Source organism: Rhodamnia argentea, chromosome 6 (genome assembly GCF_020921035.1).
Source record: "Rhodamnia argentea isolate NSW1041297 chromosome 6, ASM2092103v1, whole genome shotgun sequence".
Classification (NCBI taxonomy): domain Eukaryota; kingdom Viridiplantae; phylum Streptophyta; class Magnoliopsida; order Myrtales; family Myrtaceae; genus Rhodamnia; species Rhodamnia argentea.
Window position 1 is genome coordinate 22,846,107 of NC_063155.1, and position 14,733 is coordinate 22,860,839.

The following is a 14,733-nucleotide window of genomic DNA, read 5'->3' on the forward strand; positions in this document are numbered from 1 at the left end:
AGGATGGACTCTCATTTAGAAAAAAATCCACGATCGACATTCATTCAGACAATAGAGAAACACACATGAGTTTTGAGGGCAATAGAAGAGAGACTTCTTGGAAACCAAAAGAGAACTCCTTTGACTGAAGCTGGATCTTGCGATTTCCCTGGGCTGTTTCTTCATTTCCTTTGCCAAAAAAATCCACGATCTTGCTTGTCCTGATCAGTGCCTTTCTGTCCTTGGCTTTTTGTCTGCTGTAGCGCTACTGTCCTTCGGTCCGCCGTGTGTAAATCCCAGCCGAGAAGTACTACCCGTCACGATTCAAACCCGTGCCGCTGTCGTGGTGAGTTCCTTCGATAATCGGTCCAATCCTGAAGCTTGGTTCGCAAATTCCTTGTGAATCAAATTTGGAAAGCATATTTTGCAATCTAGGTATGTTTCCTAATTCAAATATTCTGAATATTTGATAGCAAAGTTTAATTGGATTGCACATCTCAAGATAATTATGTTGCAAGGTTAAGATACCCGAAAATTGCCCAAATTGGAAGATCGCACACGACAATTAAGAGTTCTAGCAAGAAAAATGCGGCGGTGGTTTTGTTGTACCTGTCAAGTCGAAGAATCTTACTCTACAAGCGATGATGAGATATTGAAAAGCCCAACGAACCATGTACATGGTATGTTTCTCAACATATTTTTTCAACAAATTACCCTTGGGCTGATGATTATGAAGGAGCAACTCCTCTTAAATCTGATGGAAAAGTCAAAATTTTTGGCACTGATCCGTCCTGACGGTATAATACTGCCCTCACGGTTCAAATTTTGAGTAGTTACGGTCACCATATATGCATCTTGATTTGAAGAACCTGTAGCCCCATACATGTACAAATGGAGTACTTTTGGTTGCAATTATTGAGATATCTAGCATGTGAAGTTAAATGATTTTGTGCATCTGGCATATGAACATACGTCTTGTTCCTGCTAGTAATTATTTTGAACATACTTCACGGGGTTTTGTGGTAAATCTTTTTATTTTGTAGTATCTAGAGTTCATTCGTATCTTTGATTTTAGCATAGTAAGCTCTCGGTAATCTCGGAAGTATTCAAGCAAAAAGATTTTATGGTTTTCAGTGACAAAATTGAATAAATCAAGCCCAAGGGCTTCTGTATTATGATCTCAAAACTATGTTACTATGCCTAATGACGGGCTATAGTTCCTAAAGATCCAAAGGAAGCTAACAGATATCTGGAATGTCTATTATAGACTTTAGCCTTGCCACTAGTCCCAGAAAATAAATTCGTTACATTATTTGAATATGAACAAAGATGATTGTGTTGGAAATTGACTAATGAGGGGTGAGCCCACATGCGCAGAAAGGAATAACACTTGCTCCGATACCATGTTAGAAAATCCAACCCAAAAGCTTAAGCTTATAGGAGGAGGGAGATCACATGAATATAAAGAGCATATATGACTCATTCACAATCGATGTGGGACAAACAACTACAACAACAACAACTTCAACATAGGGCATCAAACAATTTCAAAGTCGTCTACTCCCGTTAAACTTGAAGTGCAAAAAGCAACACCACCTATTGAGGTTCCCTTTGTTAGGATCGGCGCACAATCATAGCGAAGTAAAACGTAGTGAGAAAGAGAAATCAAGACGCAAGATTTTATCTTAGTTCACCCTTAAACTAGGGCTCTGTCTAGTAGATGATTCCACCATAATTAGCTCTTCGTACCTCTCGTTACATCACTCAATTACAAACTGAAAAAAGGTATATATAGCAGTAGCTATTCATGAGCTCAAGCCCAAACTACTAATGAAAAGCTACGGGGTTAAATAATAAAAGCCCTCTAGTGTCTAGAGGGCGGTGCCCTCTTCAAACCCACGCCGAGGTGGCTCCCTTGGACCCTCGCCCGCTCGGCGTGGAGTGGGACCCATGTATTTTTCTTTCGCAAGGGAATATACCCCACACCCCCAATATATGTGGCATCATTGGATGAAGTAAAAGAAAAGACTAATAATATTTGGATCAAAGCCATTGACTAGTGAAGGATCTTATGGAAGAACAGTGGGAAAAGTCGTGTCTATCAAAAAGCTCGACACTTCATCTGCAGGTGAGTTAAATGTTGAGTTTCTTACTTAGGTATGTGTAGGCATTTGAATTCTAGTAAACACCATCTCGGACGACGAATGCGGTGTACTTTGGAATGTTTGCATGAAAATTGCTGTTGATCATACCATGCCTCGTGGACAACGGAGTCCTGTTTCCTGGGGGAGCATTTGGCTTCTCTTATATCATCAGCGCCATTGACGAGCAGTTCAACTAAATTTGTCGCGTGAATTCTCTATGACTTAGGCAACTCCAAGATTGAGCCAAGACAGGGTTGAATAATGTGTAGATCCAAGGCTTTAATGCTAGTGAAGTTCTCCTTCAGTTTTATATAGCTTGAGATTTTTAAGGGGTAAGTAAGTATACTAGAAATTCTTAAAATTTGTCAATAAAGTGCAATCAAATCCTAATTTTTTTTTAAAAAAATGTAATCATATTCTAACCTTGTTAAATTAGTGCAATCAAGACCTTTCATGAACACCATCAATTTGTCCAATAAAAAATGCAATGCTGACTTGACATTAGTTATTATTTTCTCTTCCAAATCTTATTTAAATTAGATTAACAAGCTAAAAAAAGTTGAAAATTTTATTTTAAAAAAAATCTAGACAAAAAAAAAATGGCAGGGCCTTGCGGATGGAGCGCTTCCGCCGTGGCCGTCGTCCATCGTGGAAGGGCCGACCTAGCGTCACCCAAATCTAGGTGCCCCCACTCTAGATCCGTGCGAGCTTTACCGGCCCTTGCCTGAGATTGATGAGGCCTCGCCTAGTGCCGACGAGGATTGGCCATCCTCGCCCACACCGGCCCATCCGGCACCAGTAGGCCCTACCTTAGATATGTCCTTTATAAATTCTCAAAATAATACTATTTGTAACAAACTATATAACAATGACTCCTTGCCCTTCCTCCCTGCGTCTGTTGAGAACCTCCTAAACGGCTAAACCCCCTACCTTAACCCCCCTCTCTCTCTCTAATCGACATGGCCGACTCCATCGATTCACCTCCCATACCTTCGCCTTCTCCATCCACTGAACTCACCCAACGTCTTCCTTCTTCCATCGAAGAACGCCATGGGGCCTTGGGGTCTGCTTCCCCTGATGAACGAGGGTGCGATGGACAACCGGCCACTGCGGCGGGCGCGATCGCAAGTCTGTGCCAAGTGCAAGAATCGTGCGACTGTGCGTTGGATTCCCTGTCCGCGGAAGTTTGTACGGGTATTGTGAACGTGATGGGCACGTCGAGTTCTCCGAAGGTGCGGGGGCCTGTCTGTTTCCAGGAAGTCGTTGAGGAGAACTCCGCGGAGGAAGCCAAGAGGGGCTCTGTTTTCGAAGGTATGGGTGACCCATCTTCTTTGGATCTGAATGGAGATGGGGAGTTTCTTGGCGAAGGCAAAGTATCTGCGGAGCTGTTGGAAATTAAGAAGCGGCAGTTGTTGAATGATCTTGAAGGTGGGTCAATCTTCAGAGAGGCAGCCCAGTCAGAGTCTGTCACTGATGAATCCCCCGCTATTGACGTGATAGGGGTTGCGACTGATGGGAACAAAATTTCTGGGGAGTTCGTGTGTACTTGTGACAACATGGAAGGCAAGAACGGTATCGATGGTTCTCTTGGACGTTCTTTGAAGATTCAAGTCATCGATGATACTGCATTGATTGAACCCGTCGTCCCGTTCCCTGGAATTGGAAATGGGGGTGACAAGGAGATGGGAATGGTGGCAAGTTCTACAAGATGCTCTGAAGGAAACGCTAATAAAAATGCCAAAGAAGTGGCAGATGGAAAGAAGACTAAAGGTCCTCGGAAGAAAGGGAAACGTGCAAAGCGAGACAATTTAGTGCATTTTGATGAATCTGTAGATGCTTGTCGAACAGAGGGAGACGGAACCAAAAGAAGGTACTCAAGGGAAGAAATGGAGGCCCTGAGGTTTGTTAATATTTCAGAACAACGAAAGTTATGGAGAGAGATTTATAATGGCCTAGGCCCCGTGGCAAGAGAGTATGCAAACCTTGCAAGCTCTAAGCATCGGGCACAGTCTACTTTGAGCTATCATTGCCAGCGTCAGACCCTTGGGAGGGCACAGGATCCTGGCATTCTTGGTGAGTATCGTTACTGTAGTAACTTGACCAGTGTTCTTCCTTTGGCTGCACAACAATAATACTTCTTTTGAATTAAAAGAGAAGCTTGAAATTGACTCGAGGAAGGCCGTCTTTGCTTAAGTGGTTACAGCATCTTCGACACACGGATTTCTTGCAGTGGCTTACCTGTTCAATTCTCATTATGCAGTTAGCGTTGATCATCACATAACATTGGAATTTGCATTTAGGAAACAATTCATTTTTGCAAAGCGTTATCTCTGGTTCTGTTTGGAGTATACATTCTGCACCTTGTCCTCTGCTAACCTCCATCAGCTTTTTCATTGGGTTGAAATTGCAAGACACATGCTTTTGTGTTTGAGAATATTATACTATGATAAGATGCTTAGGTTTTTTTTTTGTCTCACTAGAAGAATACTCTAGATTGTTGTTCCTCTAGAGTCAAAGTTGTATGATCTCCCTTTTGTGGTGTTCAAGGACCTTTTAACTATTATTTACATAAAGCAGATGAAAAACTCAGGGAAAAATATCCTTATGATGTGCATCAATTCAGAACCTCAGGGTTTGGTCCGATTGTGTTTCTTAAATTTGAGAGATGCAACCGACTTTCTCTGACCAGGCTGTTGTACGAGGATGGGCTTTTGAGTATGCGGTAGATATTATTTTGACAACTCAATTTCTTCGTCGTTGCTTTAGTCTGCCAATGACACGGCAGACTGATGTTTTCGATCACGATCTTCTTTGTCCTCCCTTTTCATCCTTATCAAATTCTGGTTTCATTCATTTTGCTTTACTTTTGTGGAGACTGAGTGAATTTGCTAAAATTAATGACACCATCTGCAGTTGCATTGATAACATCTATGAAGTTAATATTTCCTTGATGATTGCACTCTCAGTAATTATTCTTCTTTATATCCAGTAAAGGTCTATTATTGAGGGTGATCAGATTAAGCCTGATTACTTCCCTGTTCTCTGGCTCTTTTTTTTATGGTTATCTTTTTCTTCTCATAATCTGCAGAAAAAGCTCTTTGGTATCCCATGTCATTGTTCTTCCACTCTGTTTGAATTAATACTTTCCGCTGTTTGTTTTGATAATATTAAAACTCAAAAATCACTTTATAATTCCTTTCTTGAAACAATTATTTACATAGTCACCTGCCTGATGTGTCAATTTGATGGTTCAAATTTCTGTTCTGAACAGGTGCAGTTGCTGGAAGTGCAAGAGGGAATCACATGAATTACTTTGTTCCCACACTAAAGACCCTATATGCAACAAATTGGTCTTATGTCTCTTGATTACTTCTCTGTTGTACATTCAAAGCTACTGTTTGCTACCCTAGGTGTATAGGCAGACATCTTTGTTCGTCCAAAATGTGGTGGAAATGTAAAGAAATCACCACATGCAATTCGTTTGTAGATAGAAATGATTTTTGCGACAATTTATGGATTCACATTGTTACCTTTCTCAATGACATGTGGGGATGTTGTTTCTCTTATTCTACACAGCTTGGATTTGGATATATCCGTTGTTCTATGTTTATGTTCCTCTTGATGCAAAGCAATTTCTTTTAAGAAAACTTGGATTTTGTCATTACTTTCAGGTGAAGGGTGTAAAGAACAGGTTGATATTGTACTAGAGAACACAGAGGACAGTGAAACAAACTATATGAATCTGGATTCTGCTTGTGGTCAAAATATTAGTTGTGAAGATGTTGATATTATAGAAGAAGGGGGCGAGGAAGATAGTGATGACAATGATGAATACTTTTCTAGCATCCAAAGACCAGCCTTTTCGGTTGAGGGAGAACCCAACTTTGATGCTGGGCCTCCAGAAGATGGATTAGAGTTTCTTAGGCGAGTCAGGTATATGTTCTTAATCATCTTAGACATTGAATAAGTACAGTTCTCTCAACAATGTTTGCTAATTTTCCTCTCCACGTGCTTTCTGTTGCAATTTTCAGTACTATTTAGTTATGTGAGGACAGTGAATGACATAAACATTGGTATGGTTGAGAGCGAAGGCTTCGTGGACTATCATGGACTGAGTATTTCACCCTTTCTTTGGTTTTTTTTTGGGCGCCAGGGTGGTGGGGGGGGAAGTAAATTTCAACTTAAGACATAAATTTTCTTAAAAATATCAGAACTGAGAGGCAGAGAGGCAGATGGTGTTGCTTCAAGACGGGACAAGTTAGAGAGACAATATCAGTAAGTTCTACAGATGTGAGACAGTGGTTTGTAGATGCTCAGTGAGTAGATGGGATTAGTAGAAGTGCTAACATGCTCATGGTCAGAGGGCCTATGAAGAGTGCGTGCATAGGTGGTGACCTTGAAGAAGATCGATGTTATGAAATTTAGGACGATATGGTAGCAATGAAGTGCAATGATATGAAATTATACTTGGACTCCCATGTTGAGTGATGTTGTGCCCCTGGGTTTGTATTTTACAAGTGTGCGCAGATTGCGAGAGTGAGACATATTTTACTGGATAATCGTATGCTAAGATATCTGGTAGGGAAAGGGGTGGTGTTTCGCTCATCGAGAAAGCAACAAAAAAGGGGATTAGTTAGTTTGGTGTGCAGTACCTTTAAACTATCTTCTACATTCATTATGGAAATTCAGTGGCTCTTTTAGCAGCTTTAAATCAATGTGAATTTAGTCAATTAAAGTAATGGTGTTGTCAGTTTTTTATTTATTTATTATTTCCTATGATTCCAAAATCCTGAATCCAGTCAAGACCGTACAGTAATTTTTAACCTATCTAACTTCCACATTGAAAGTAAAGGAATATACAATAATTTGTCTAAAACCAGCTGACCATTTTACCAGAATGTAGTGGGGTCGATTGGATCATCAAGAGTGATCCTAAAGTTAAGAGTGGGCAAAATTGGAATGATGTATCTGGTTTACAGTTTGAATCCAGGTATCATGACCGTTGTAACACTGGATTGATACTTGAGGACCCACCGAAGAGAACTTACAACACTGAAATTTTGTCAGATTTTTGCCTCCACACTCGCCTTAAATTGATCCTTCTAAACCAGCCTTAATTGATCTTCTAAACCATGTCTCTCCTATCATGACTCTTGTATTATTCATTTGAATAATATATGCTAGTTATTGGAGAGCAAGAGATATGGTTGTGCTGTGTCTCTGGATTGGAGAGGCAGATATACTTTGTTGCGTAATGCTCCTCTTTTTTCAAACATCTGAATGCATCAAGTTAACTCTGTTCACAGCACATTTTAGATTTTACTAACGAGGTTGAGGAATCAATTTAACTGAGAGCATGCTTATGGTGGTCATTGTTCGGGCTGATAATAACTAATGGATGGGTGATAGGATTCATTTTGTAGAGTGGCCACTTCCTTTTCATGAGGAATGGAAGAGCTGTTCCTTTCATATCTTCTTTCACTTCACCGACCTAAGAAAATGCCCATCTGTATTTTGTCTCATCGTGATGCACAAGGCAAACATGAAACGAGCTCCTTTAGGCTTACCGCAGAAAGTATATATCTTGAGTATGCAGCATGTTGTCCAACCATGTGATCACTTTTTTAGGGACCTCTTTAACAAGTCATGGGGCAGCTTGGCTGTATGCACCACTTAGTGCATTTCTGGCTCTTAAATCTCCAGCTTTAAGGTTTGGTGGTAAAATTAATGTCGAGAGGAAGAAACCTAAAGGACTTTGGTGACCATCTACTTTCTTGGAGTGTTAGCATAGTTCCATGATGGCCCTTTCTTGTTTTTTCCTATCGGTAGCTACTATATAGTGATATAGAAAGAAGTGAAGAAAGAAAAGAACAGCAAAGTGCCTTGGCTTGCTGTCCCTTATGAATACTATCATAAGGCCACCATACAAACACGATAGCTCCAACAATGTGCTTGAACTATAATCTAGGTTCTCACCATTATTCTTCTAGCATTGCCAAGAATTAGGGTCAGAACAAAGAAAAGGCTTGATATGACCACTGTATGGTTGAAACCTGCTGGCTCATACGGCCCATAAATGTGCATGCTGCATTTAAAAGACAAGATACAATGACTACTTCAAGGTGAGAAGGTTTACTTTCCATTGATAATCAAGCTTTGTGTGAAACTGATGTTGGCGACTTTTGAAGCCAGTTTTATAAAATGATGGCAGCTCGGGCCAATAGTCCCCGCACTTTAGTCTAGCATGGCATGGAAGTACAGATAACAATGACTATCTTACAACCTCTCACCCTCCTACTGAACACGACTCATAGTGGCAGCTTCCTGTTCTTTTTGCTTTCTGATGCTGTCTATCCTTCAAATGGTTTTCACTGCTGATAACTTGAAAGAAGAATTATTAAAGTGTTCTTGCACTAGTCCTGGACCTTTGGCAAGGCTCTGATTATATGTGCATTGTCTTGTCTTAGGTGGGAAGCCGCACAGATTCCGAATGTGAAGGTGGCTAAGCTTGATGAGAGTAAACTCCACAAAGAACAGAGCACTTACATGCCTGTAATACCTGAGATTGCCAAGTGCCCAGAGCATTTGATGCCACTGAAACAATGGGAGGACGCTTTTCTTGAGGATTTTTCAATGTTGAGGCGGGTATGCTCTTTATATCCATGTATATATGTGGGGTGCTGATCTTTGTGCTAGCTTGATTCTTAATATGATAGTTTCTGTTCCTGGTGAAGTGTCGATTGAAATGTTGTGCATTCTGATAGGTGACCACATATTTTTCCATCCCGTGCTCTGTTGTTTGTTAACTGAAAAAAATTGTTCACGGTTGGTTACCTTATTTTACAGGCTTTGTCCGAGAGTATCAGTGTTGAAATTTCAGGCAAACTACAACCTTTGATCGAGGTTGTGCAGAAGTACCCTGTTCAACATCCCAAAAGCAATGCTTCGAAAAATTTCGACCATTGTCAAACTGGTCGGGAGGTTGATGAAGCAGTCGTTAATCCTAGTCGGGAATCTCCTGGCAGTGAAAAAAGTGAAGACCCCACTTTGTCCGCGATACTTGGGATGGACTCGGTAGCTAGGGTGTCCATGCTCAGAAAACGCATAGACTCAGTGCAGGCCACGAGCCTTCTTTCAAGAAACGATTGTCTGTGGCTCTTTGCTCTGTGCGCTGCCGTGGACACCCCATTGGATGCCGACACTTGTGCATCTCTACGGAGTTTGCTCCGGAAATGTGCAAGTTTGCGAGCTCAGAAGGCTGAACTGGACGACGAAGTTATAATGCTGAATATTCTGGCCACAATTTCTGGCAGGTATTTTGGCCAGTCAGATAACTGAAAGCTTTTCTACTACTGCTATGGCTATGCTTTACTCTTCAGTCAAAACTCTAACAATATGTTTAAGCTCGTGTATTGTATTGAGTTTCTGCGAATAGTGTTAGTCTCGCGGTATATGCTACTGCTTCCCAGGCTTCAATTGAGTCTACTACATCCATTGTTAGGGAACAAATATCTCGATTACAACACGGTTTCCCAGCAAATGGAGCATGAGTTATGAACATTGCCAAAAACAAAAAACCATCGTTAAACAGCCTAGGGTATATACATCTATATGCACAGCACCGCTTATAAATGGAAAAGGGCCTGACACTTAAATATGCTAAAGCGGCACACGCACAGAAGTAAAGGAAATCCTCTCGTTCAAACCAGGCACCTCACTTCCGTATATACACAAAACTGCACGAGCTCGCAGAGAGAGAGAGAGAGAGAGAGAATCAACTTGAAATGAAAATTGACTGTCGGAACAAAGGGGAAAAAACCGAGCAAAGCTAAATTTTGGTATTTGGACAGTGCTATGCAAGGTTAGTAGTTTACATCTTTTGCAACAAATCTGTTGTTCACTTTTATCTAGGAAAAGAAGCCCAAGGGATGCAGTCAATGATGGTCAACCATCACCACCAAACGAAGGAAAGAGAAACTACAGATCCCACTAATATCACGTAACCTTTCCTTCTTCCTCTTCTCATTCATATCACTCGAGTCACGACACCTTTTACCAATTGCCATTTCCAACGAGAGAGGCAGCAAAAATTTGTCTCCACAAATCCATATGTTACATGGGTGGGCTTAAAGCAGACACAAAAACCAGAAGTATTGCCTGCTCTGCAAATTCAGAACTATACGGGCACACGTCTCCCTCGGTAACGATCAAAGAACTGCAAAAACCAAACAGAACAGCATATTAATGGGATGCCATGTATGTCCCTCATAACCATATTGGAGAGATTTTAATAATGGAATGCTAATTTATGAATGCTCATTAAGTGAAACAAAAGGCACTTTTCCCTTAAATAGATAGATTGACTTAGCCCCCAAGTTCAACTGGATAAACAGGAACATCATTACCCTTTCGCCATCAACTTTCTAAAAATCTAAACTTCGGCATTTTCCATAAAATCAAGAAGATCGGTTACATGCGAATGTATAAGTATGTTGCCCCTTCCCACCCGGTGCAAACGAAAAGAAGCCATGAAGAAAATGACTTCCACTAGTACATAAAATCATGAAACTGACTAGTGGAAAGCAACCTAATTTGGCAATGCAAACCACTTTGCCGATGCAGGATGTTACAAGGAATCTTCTGTTCTTCTCATATACTAAATGCTACATAAATCGCATCTCTTAAGCGCTTTTACCTAGTCACCTTTTTTTATGTAAAAGGTAAAGCTTATGTATCATTGTTCCATCAAATCTAACGACATAGCTCGCATGTCATAGCTCAATCTATATTCTCAAATTGGAGCTAAACATTCAAATGGTCGCAGCTGTTCAAATAGAGAGAGTCCACAAAGCCGAGCATCATTTACCATGATAGACCCACCATTCACTCAACTGAGCTTTCTAAAGAGATTATTATGATCAATCTTTCTTCATAGTAGATTGAAAGTAGTCATATCATTACATTTCCGGATGAACAGAAGTCTATGATAGCATCATGCCGAGGCTATATTTGCCTCGCATTCTAAACTTTCAGACCCTGTCCAGAATAACATGAACTGAGTTGGACTACCACCAATTTCCAAAATTAAATCCTAGCATTTCCAAAGGACAAAACTGATGATAAATGGAGTTATGCGCATTTAACTTTCCGGCTTCACTGAGTGCATGTATGAACATGAAACACCCAGATGCAACCAACTTTTTAGCAAGCCTTGTGTTGAAAATTTTAGGACTGATGAATGTCAGTATAGTTCATCATCCTCAGCTCATTTTCACAGACTAATTCACCAAAGAACCACAAAAACCATGCCCCAATCTTTATAAGAACAAAAGCACAATCACCAAAACTGCTGCTTGCAATAAATCGACCATAGGGACTAAAAACTGAGGAAACAGATAGACATACCGATCTAATGTATGGCTGCTGAATTAACCAACCGAGGATAGGTATCCTTTGCAGAAAAACTGCTAGAGTTGGCCAGAAACCACTGCAGACAGAGAGCTAGCTTAATTTAAGTTAAACGGACAGTAATTTTGAGACTACCGACAAATAAAAGGACCAGACCTGAAAAGAACAATAAAACCATATGATTCCACAATCATCCCAAGAATGGGCCATCCTATGATGACACAGAAGAAGCCGACACCAAATGAGATTGTTCCCTGGACATCAAGAAATATAAAATGTCAAACGGAAGATTAAGTGGGGGAGGACGGCTTTATATGCCAAGAGGTTCTGTGAAGTGGAAGACTTGGACCTTGAAGTTTTGCCTTTTCATAAAGAATTGCATGGTCGACTTTGGTCCTATGGTCAAAGAGACTCCTGATATGAAGAGAATCTGATGGAGAGGGAAAAAGGGCCAGTTAAATGGAAACCCTACCAAACTAGGACAACAATAACATAATGAAAGATGTGCCACATTACAGAAACTAGGTAAAGAAACTCACATTTCCCATGGCAAGCAGTCCCTTGTCGAAAAAGAAGATGATTCCCAGGAATGAGAAGAAGATACCAAATCCAGTCAAGCCTAGCCCGATTTCTGATTACAATGAAGAAGTTTTAATGACACTGGTGATCAAAGGCACAAATATTAACTGTAAAAGACAGTTTTAGTCTCATGCAAAGAGAAATGCATCTCAAGAGTAACAACTATTAGGTACCAAAACAGCAACTTTGTCTGGTAACTTGTAAGTTACAGTCATAGAGTGATAGAACCCCCCCCCTCTCTCTCCCTCTCCCTCTCATGCGTGAGACCAACATCCACCTACCATATTTACTTTCTACAGTCAGTTAAACGAGACCAAAATTCCAAAATTGGTTAAACGAAAAAAATAGAAGAAAACTTTTCCACTCCTATAAAAACAAAGACCATTTAAACTCTTCCACTCCGATAAAAACAAAGACCATTTAAACTCTCGATCTCTCTCCCTCTCAAGGTCGTATTGCTGAATCTGCAGGGGGGGCAAAGAATAGTAGCTCGGACCATTTCCCAGCGCATTATCAACTGAATTTCCAGATGACACTTGTTCCCTTTTTACTATGATTAGACATAAAAGGTTCTAATATATGATTATCACGGTTTGCTTAATCAACCAGAAACCTACCATATCCCTCCCCACTCATAATTCATAAGCTTACATAGACTAGACATTCATATCCATGAAAATAACATAAATTACTCCTTTATTTCATAATTAAGGTCAAAACTGAAGCAAGGCTAGATGGAATAGCTTCATCACATTGCACTACAGATACGAATACAGCATATAGCATAACTACATCACAAATACTCAAAACAGATCCAGTTTAAATGGAGAGTCCCACATGACTTCATCTGACATTTATTTTTTTGCCAAAAAAGTGAGAAAAACTATGAGAGCAGCCATTTCAATTGGAGTTTGAGCCGCCAATACTACAAATTTTCACCAAACAGAACCCTATTGCGCAGATATTATCATACAAGGGTAACCAAAAACTTAAGAAGCGATTCTGTCGACATTAATAGTTTGCATGCACGCACACCCTAAATCTTTGATCTGATTAACAAAAACAGAGTCCCAATCCTCACTTTTGGTGCCAATTAACTTAACAATCATCTTACATGACAGATATAAATGGCCGAATAGAAAAAAGAGAAACGAAAAATTCAGTAGCAGTAACACGAAATAGAAGGAATAACAGCAAAAGGAGAAAGAGATCTCACGGACTTTTGCGGTCATTCATTTCGAACGAAACCATCGCGATAGCGAGCTACTGGTGGCGCTCCACTGCCCAAAAAACAAGCTGGAATTGACAGTAGAAATCCACAAAAGAGGAACTGTCGGATAAGAGCGACCGCAGTAACTCCAAAGCAATGCGCAAAATGAGGAGCAAGAACAGGTACCTCGGCGAATCCAAAGCAGGCGAAACCAATCGGAATGGAGATCGCCCAAACACCAAGCTGGAATCGAGCAGAAATCAATCAATCAACCAAATACGAACTAGAAACAGGTTAATCGAATCGGATCGAATCGAGCGAACGCCGTGTCCCGGTCGGAAAGCCGAGTGGAAAGCCCTAGCTCAAGCTCGGGGTTGCTCCTGACCGGCGTCCGAAACCCAGACATGAGACATGTATCGGGATGTAGAAAGGACGAAAGAGAGAGGAAGCTCACCTTTAACTGGCACGCAGCAGAAGAAGAAGATCGCGGTGAAGAAGAAGAAGAAGAAGAGGAAGAGATCGGTAAAGAAAACGAAGGGAAATGGAGACGAGGGAGAGACTTCGTAGCTAACGGTTATTCTTTAATTAATAAGCTCATATATATATATATATATATATATATATATATATTATTCTTTTGAAGATGTCACCGGACGAATGAGAAAATTACGTCAGACCAAAAAAAATAAAAAAGAATCAGAAAATTACGCAATATTCCAATTTTTTTTTTTTAAAGTTTTCGTTTCTATATGATATATTGAGAATAGAGGTTATATTATTCTGACAAATTCAGTTTATATCTACTTTTCTTTTTACCCATTATGTTGTCAATGTAACGAGTTGTATTTTTTTTTCCCCTTTATTTATTGATTTCAATGCTACTCTTTTAAGTTGCTAGTTTGGCCAAATCTACGATGCCGTCCCCGAACTTTTAATTTATTCAACGCGATACCTTAACTTTAGCTCAATGCGCAACATGATCCTTGAATTTTTAATTTGTTTAACCTAGTCCCTAAACAATATGAAAATATATAATATTATCCTCTTGTTAATTCAAGTTCAAGAGCAACATTGAACATTTTCATTTAGTCCATGGACTAAATTGAATAAGTACAAAAAATCTAAGGATCATATCGAAAAATATTAAAAGTTTAGGAACCACGTCTCATATTGAGTTAAAATTCAGAGACCACATTGAATAAATTAAACATTTATGAATCACATTGTACATCTTGCCAAAGTTCAGCCACGTCATTTTTTTCACATTGCATGTCTTACCAAAGTTCAGCCGTGTCGCTTTAAATATAAATGTCGCCTTAACAAAGTGTTAAGATGAGGCCATAACATTTATTATATCCGAAAGTTAAATAACCCACATATTTCACTTTATCTTTCTTTAATGCCGGATGTGAG

At 40.0% G+C, this 14,733-nt stretch overlaps 2 protein-coding genes across 3 annotated transcripts; one reads left to right on the forward strand and one right to left on the reverse strand.

The window, feature by feature from the left end:
• Window positions 1–3,031: 3,031 nt before the first annotated feature.
• LOC115734288 lies at window positions 3,032–9,603 on the forward strand. Its single transcript, XM_030665008.2, has 4 exons — window positions 3,032–4,196; window positions 5,795–6,056; window positions 8,591–8,768; window positions 8,970–9,603. Exons 1-4 carry the CDS (start codon window positions 3,083–3,085, stop codon window positions 9,459–9,461), a joined length of 2,046 nt encoding a protein of 681 aa, XP_030520868.1. The 5' UTR covers window positions 3,032–3,082; the 3' UTR covers window positions 9,462–9,603.
• Window positions 9,604–9,929: 326 nt separating this feature from the next.
• On the reverse strand, window positions 9,930–13,873 carry LOC115734292 (vesicle transport protein GOT1-like). 2 transcript variants are annotated; one of them, XM_048280612.1, is made up of 8 exons: window positions 13,775–13,873; window positions 13,507–13,563; window positions 13,331–13,408; window positions 12,071–12,162; window positions 11,881–11,961; window positions 11,688–11,785; window positions 11,529–11,610; window positions 9,930–10,338 (listed from the first exon to the last, which is right to left on the reverse strand). In XM_048280612.1, exons 3-8 carry the CDS (start codon window positions 13,359–13,361, stop codon window positions 10,300–10,302), a joined length of 423 nt encoding a protein of 140 aa, XP_048136569.1. In that variant the 5' UTR covers window positions 13,362–13,408; window positions 13,507–13,563; window positions 13,775–13,873; the 3' UTR covers window positions 9,930–10,299. The 2 variants fall into 2 exon arrangements, with proteins under 2 accessions (XP_048136569.1, XP_048136568.1); XM_048280611.1 differs by having other exon boundaries at window positions 13,331–13,410; window positions 13,526–13,563; window positions 13,775–13,842.
• Window positions 13,874–14,733: the final 860 nt, after the last annotated feature.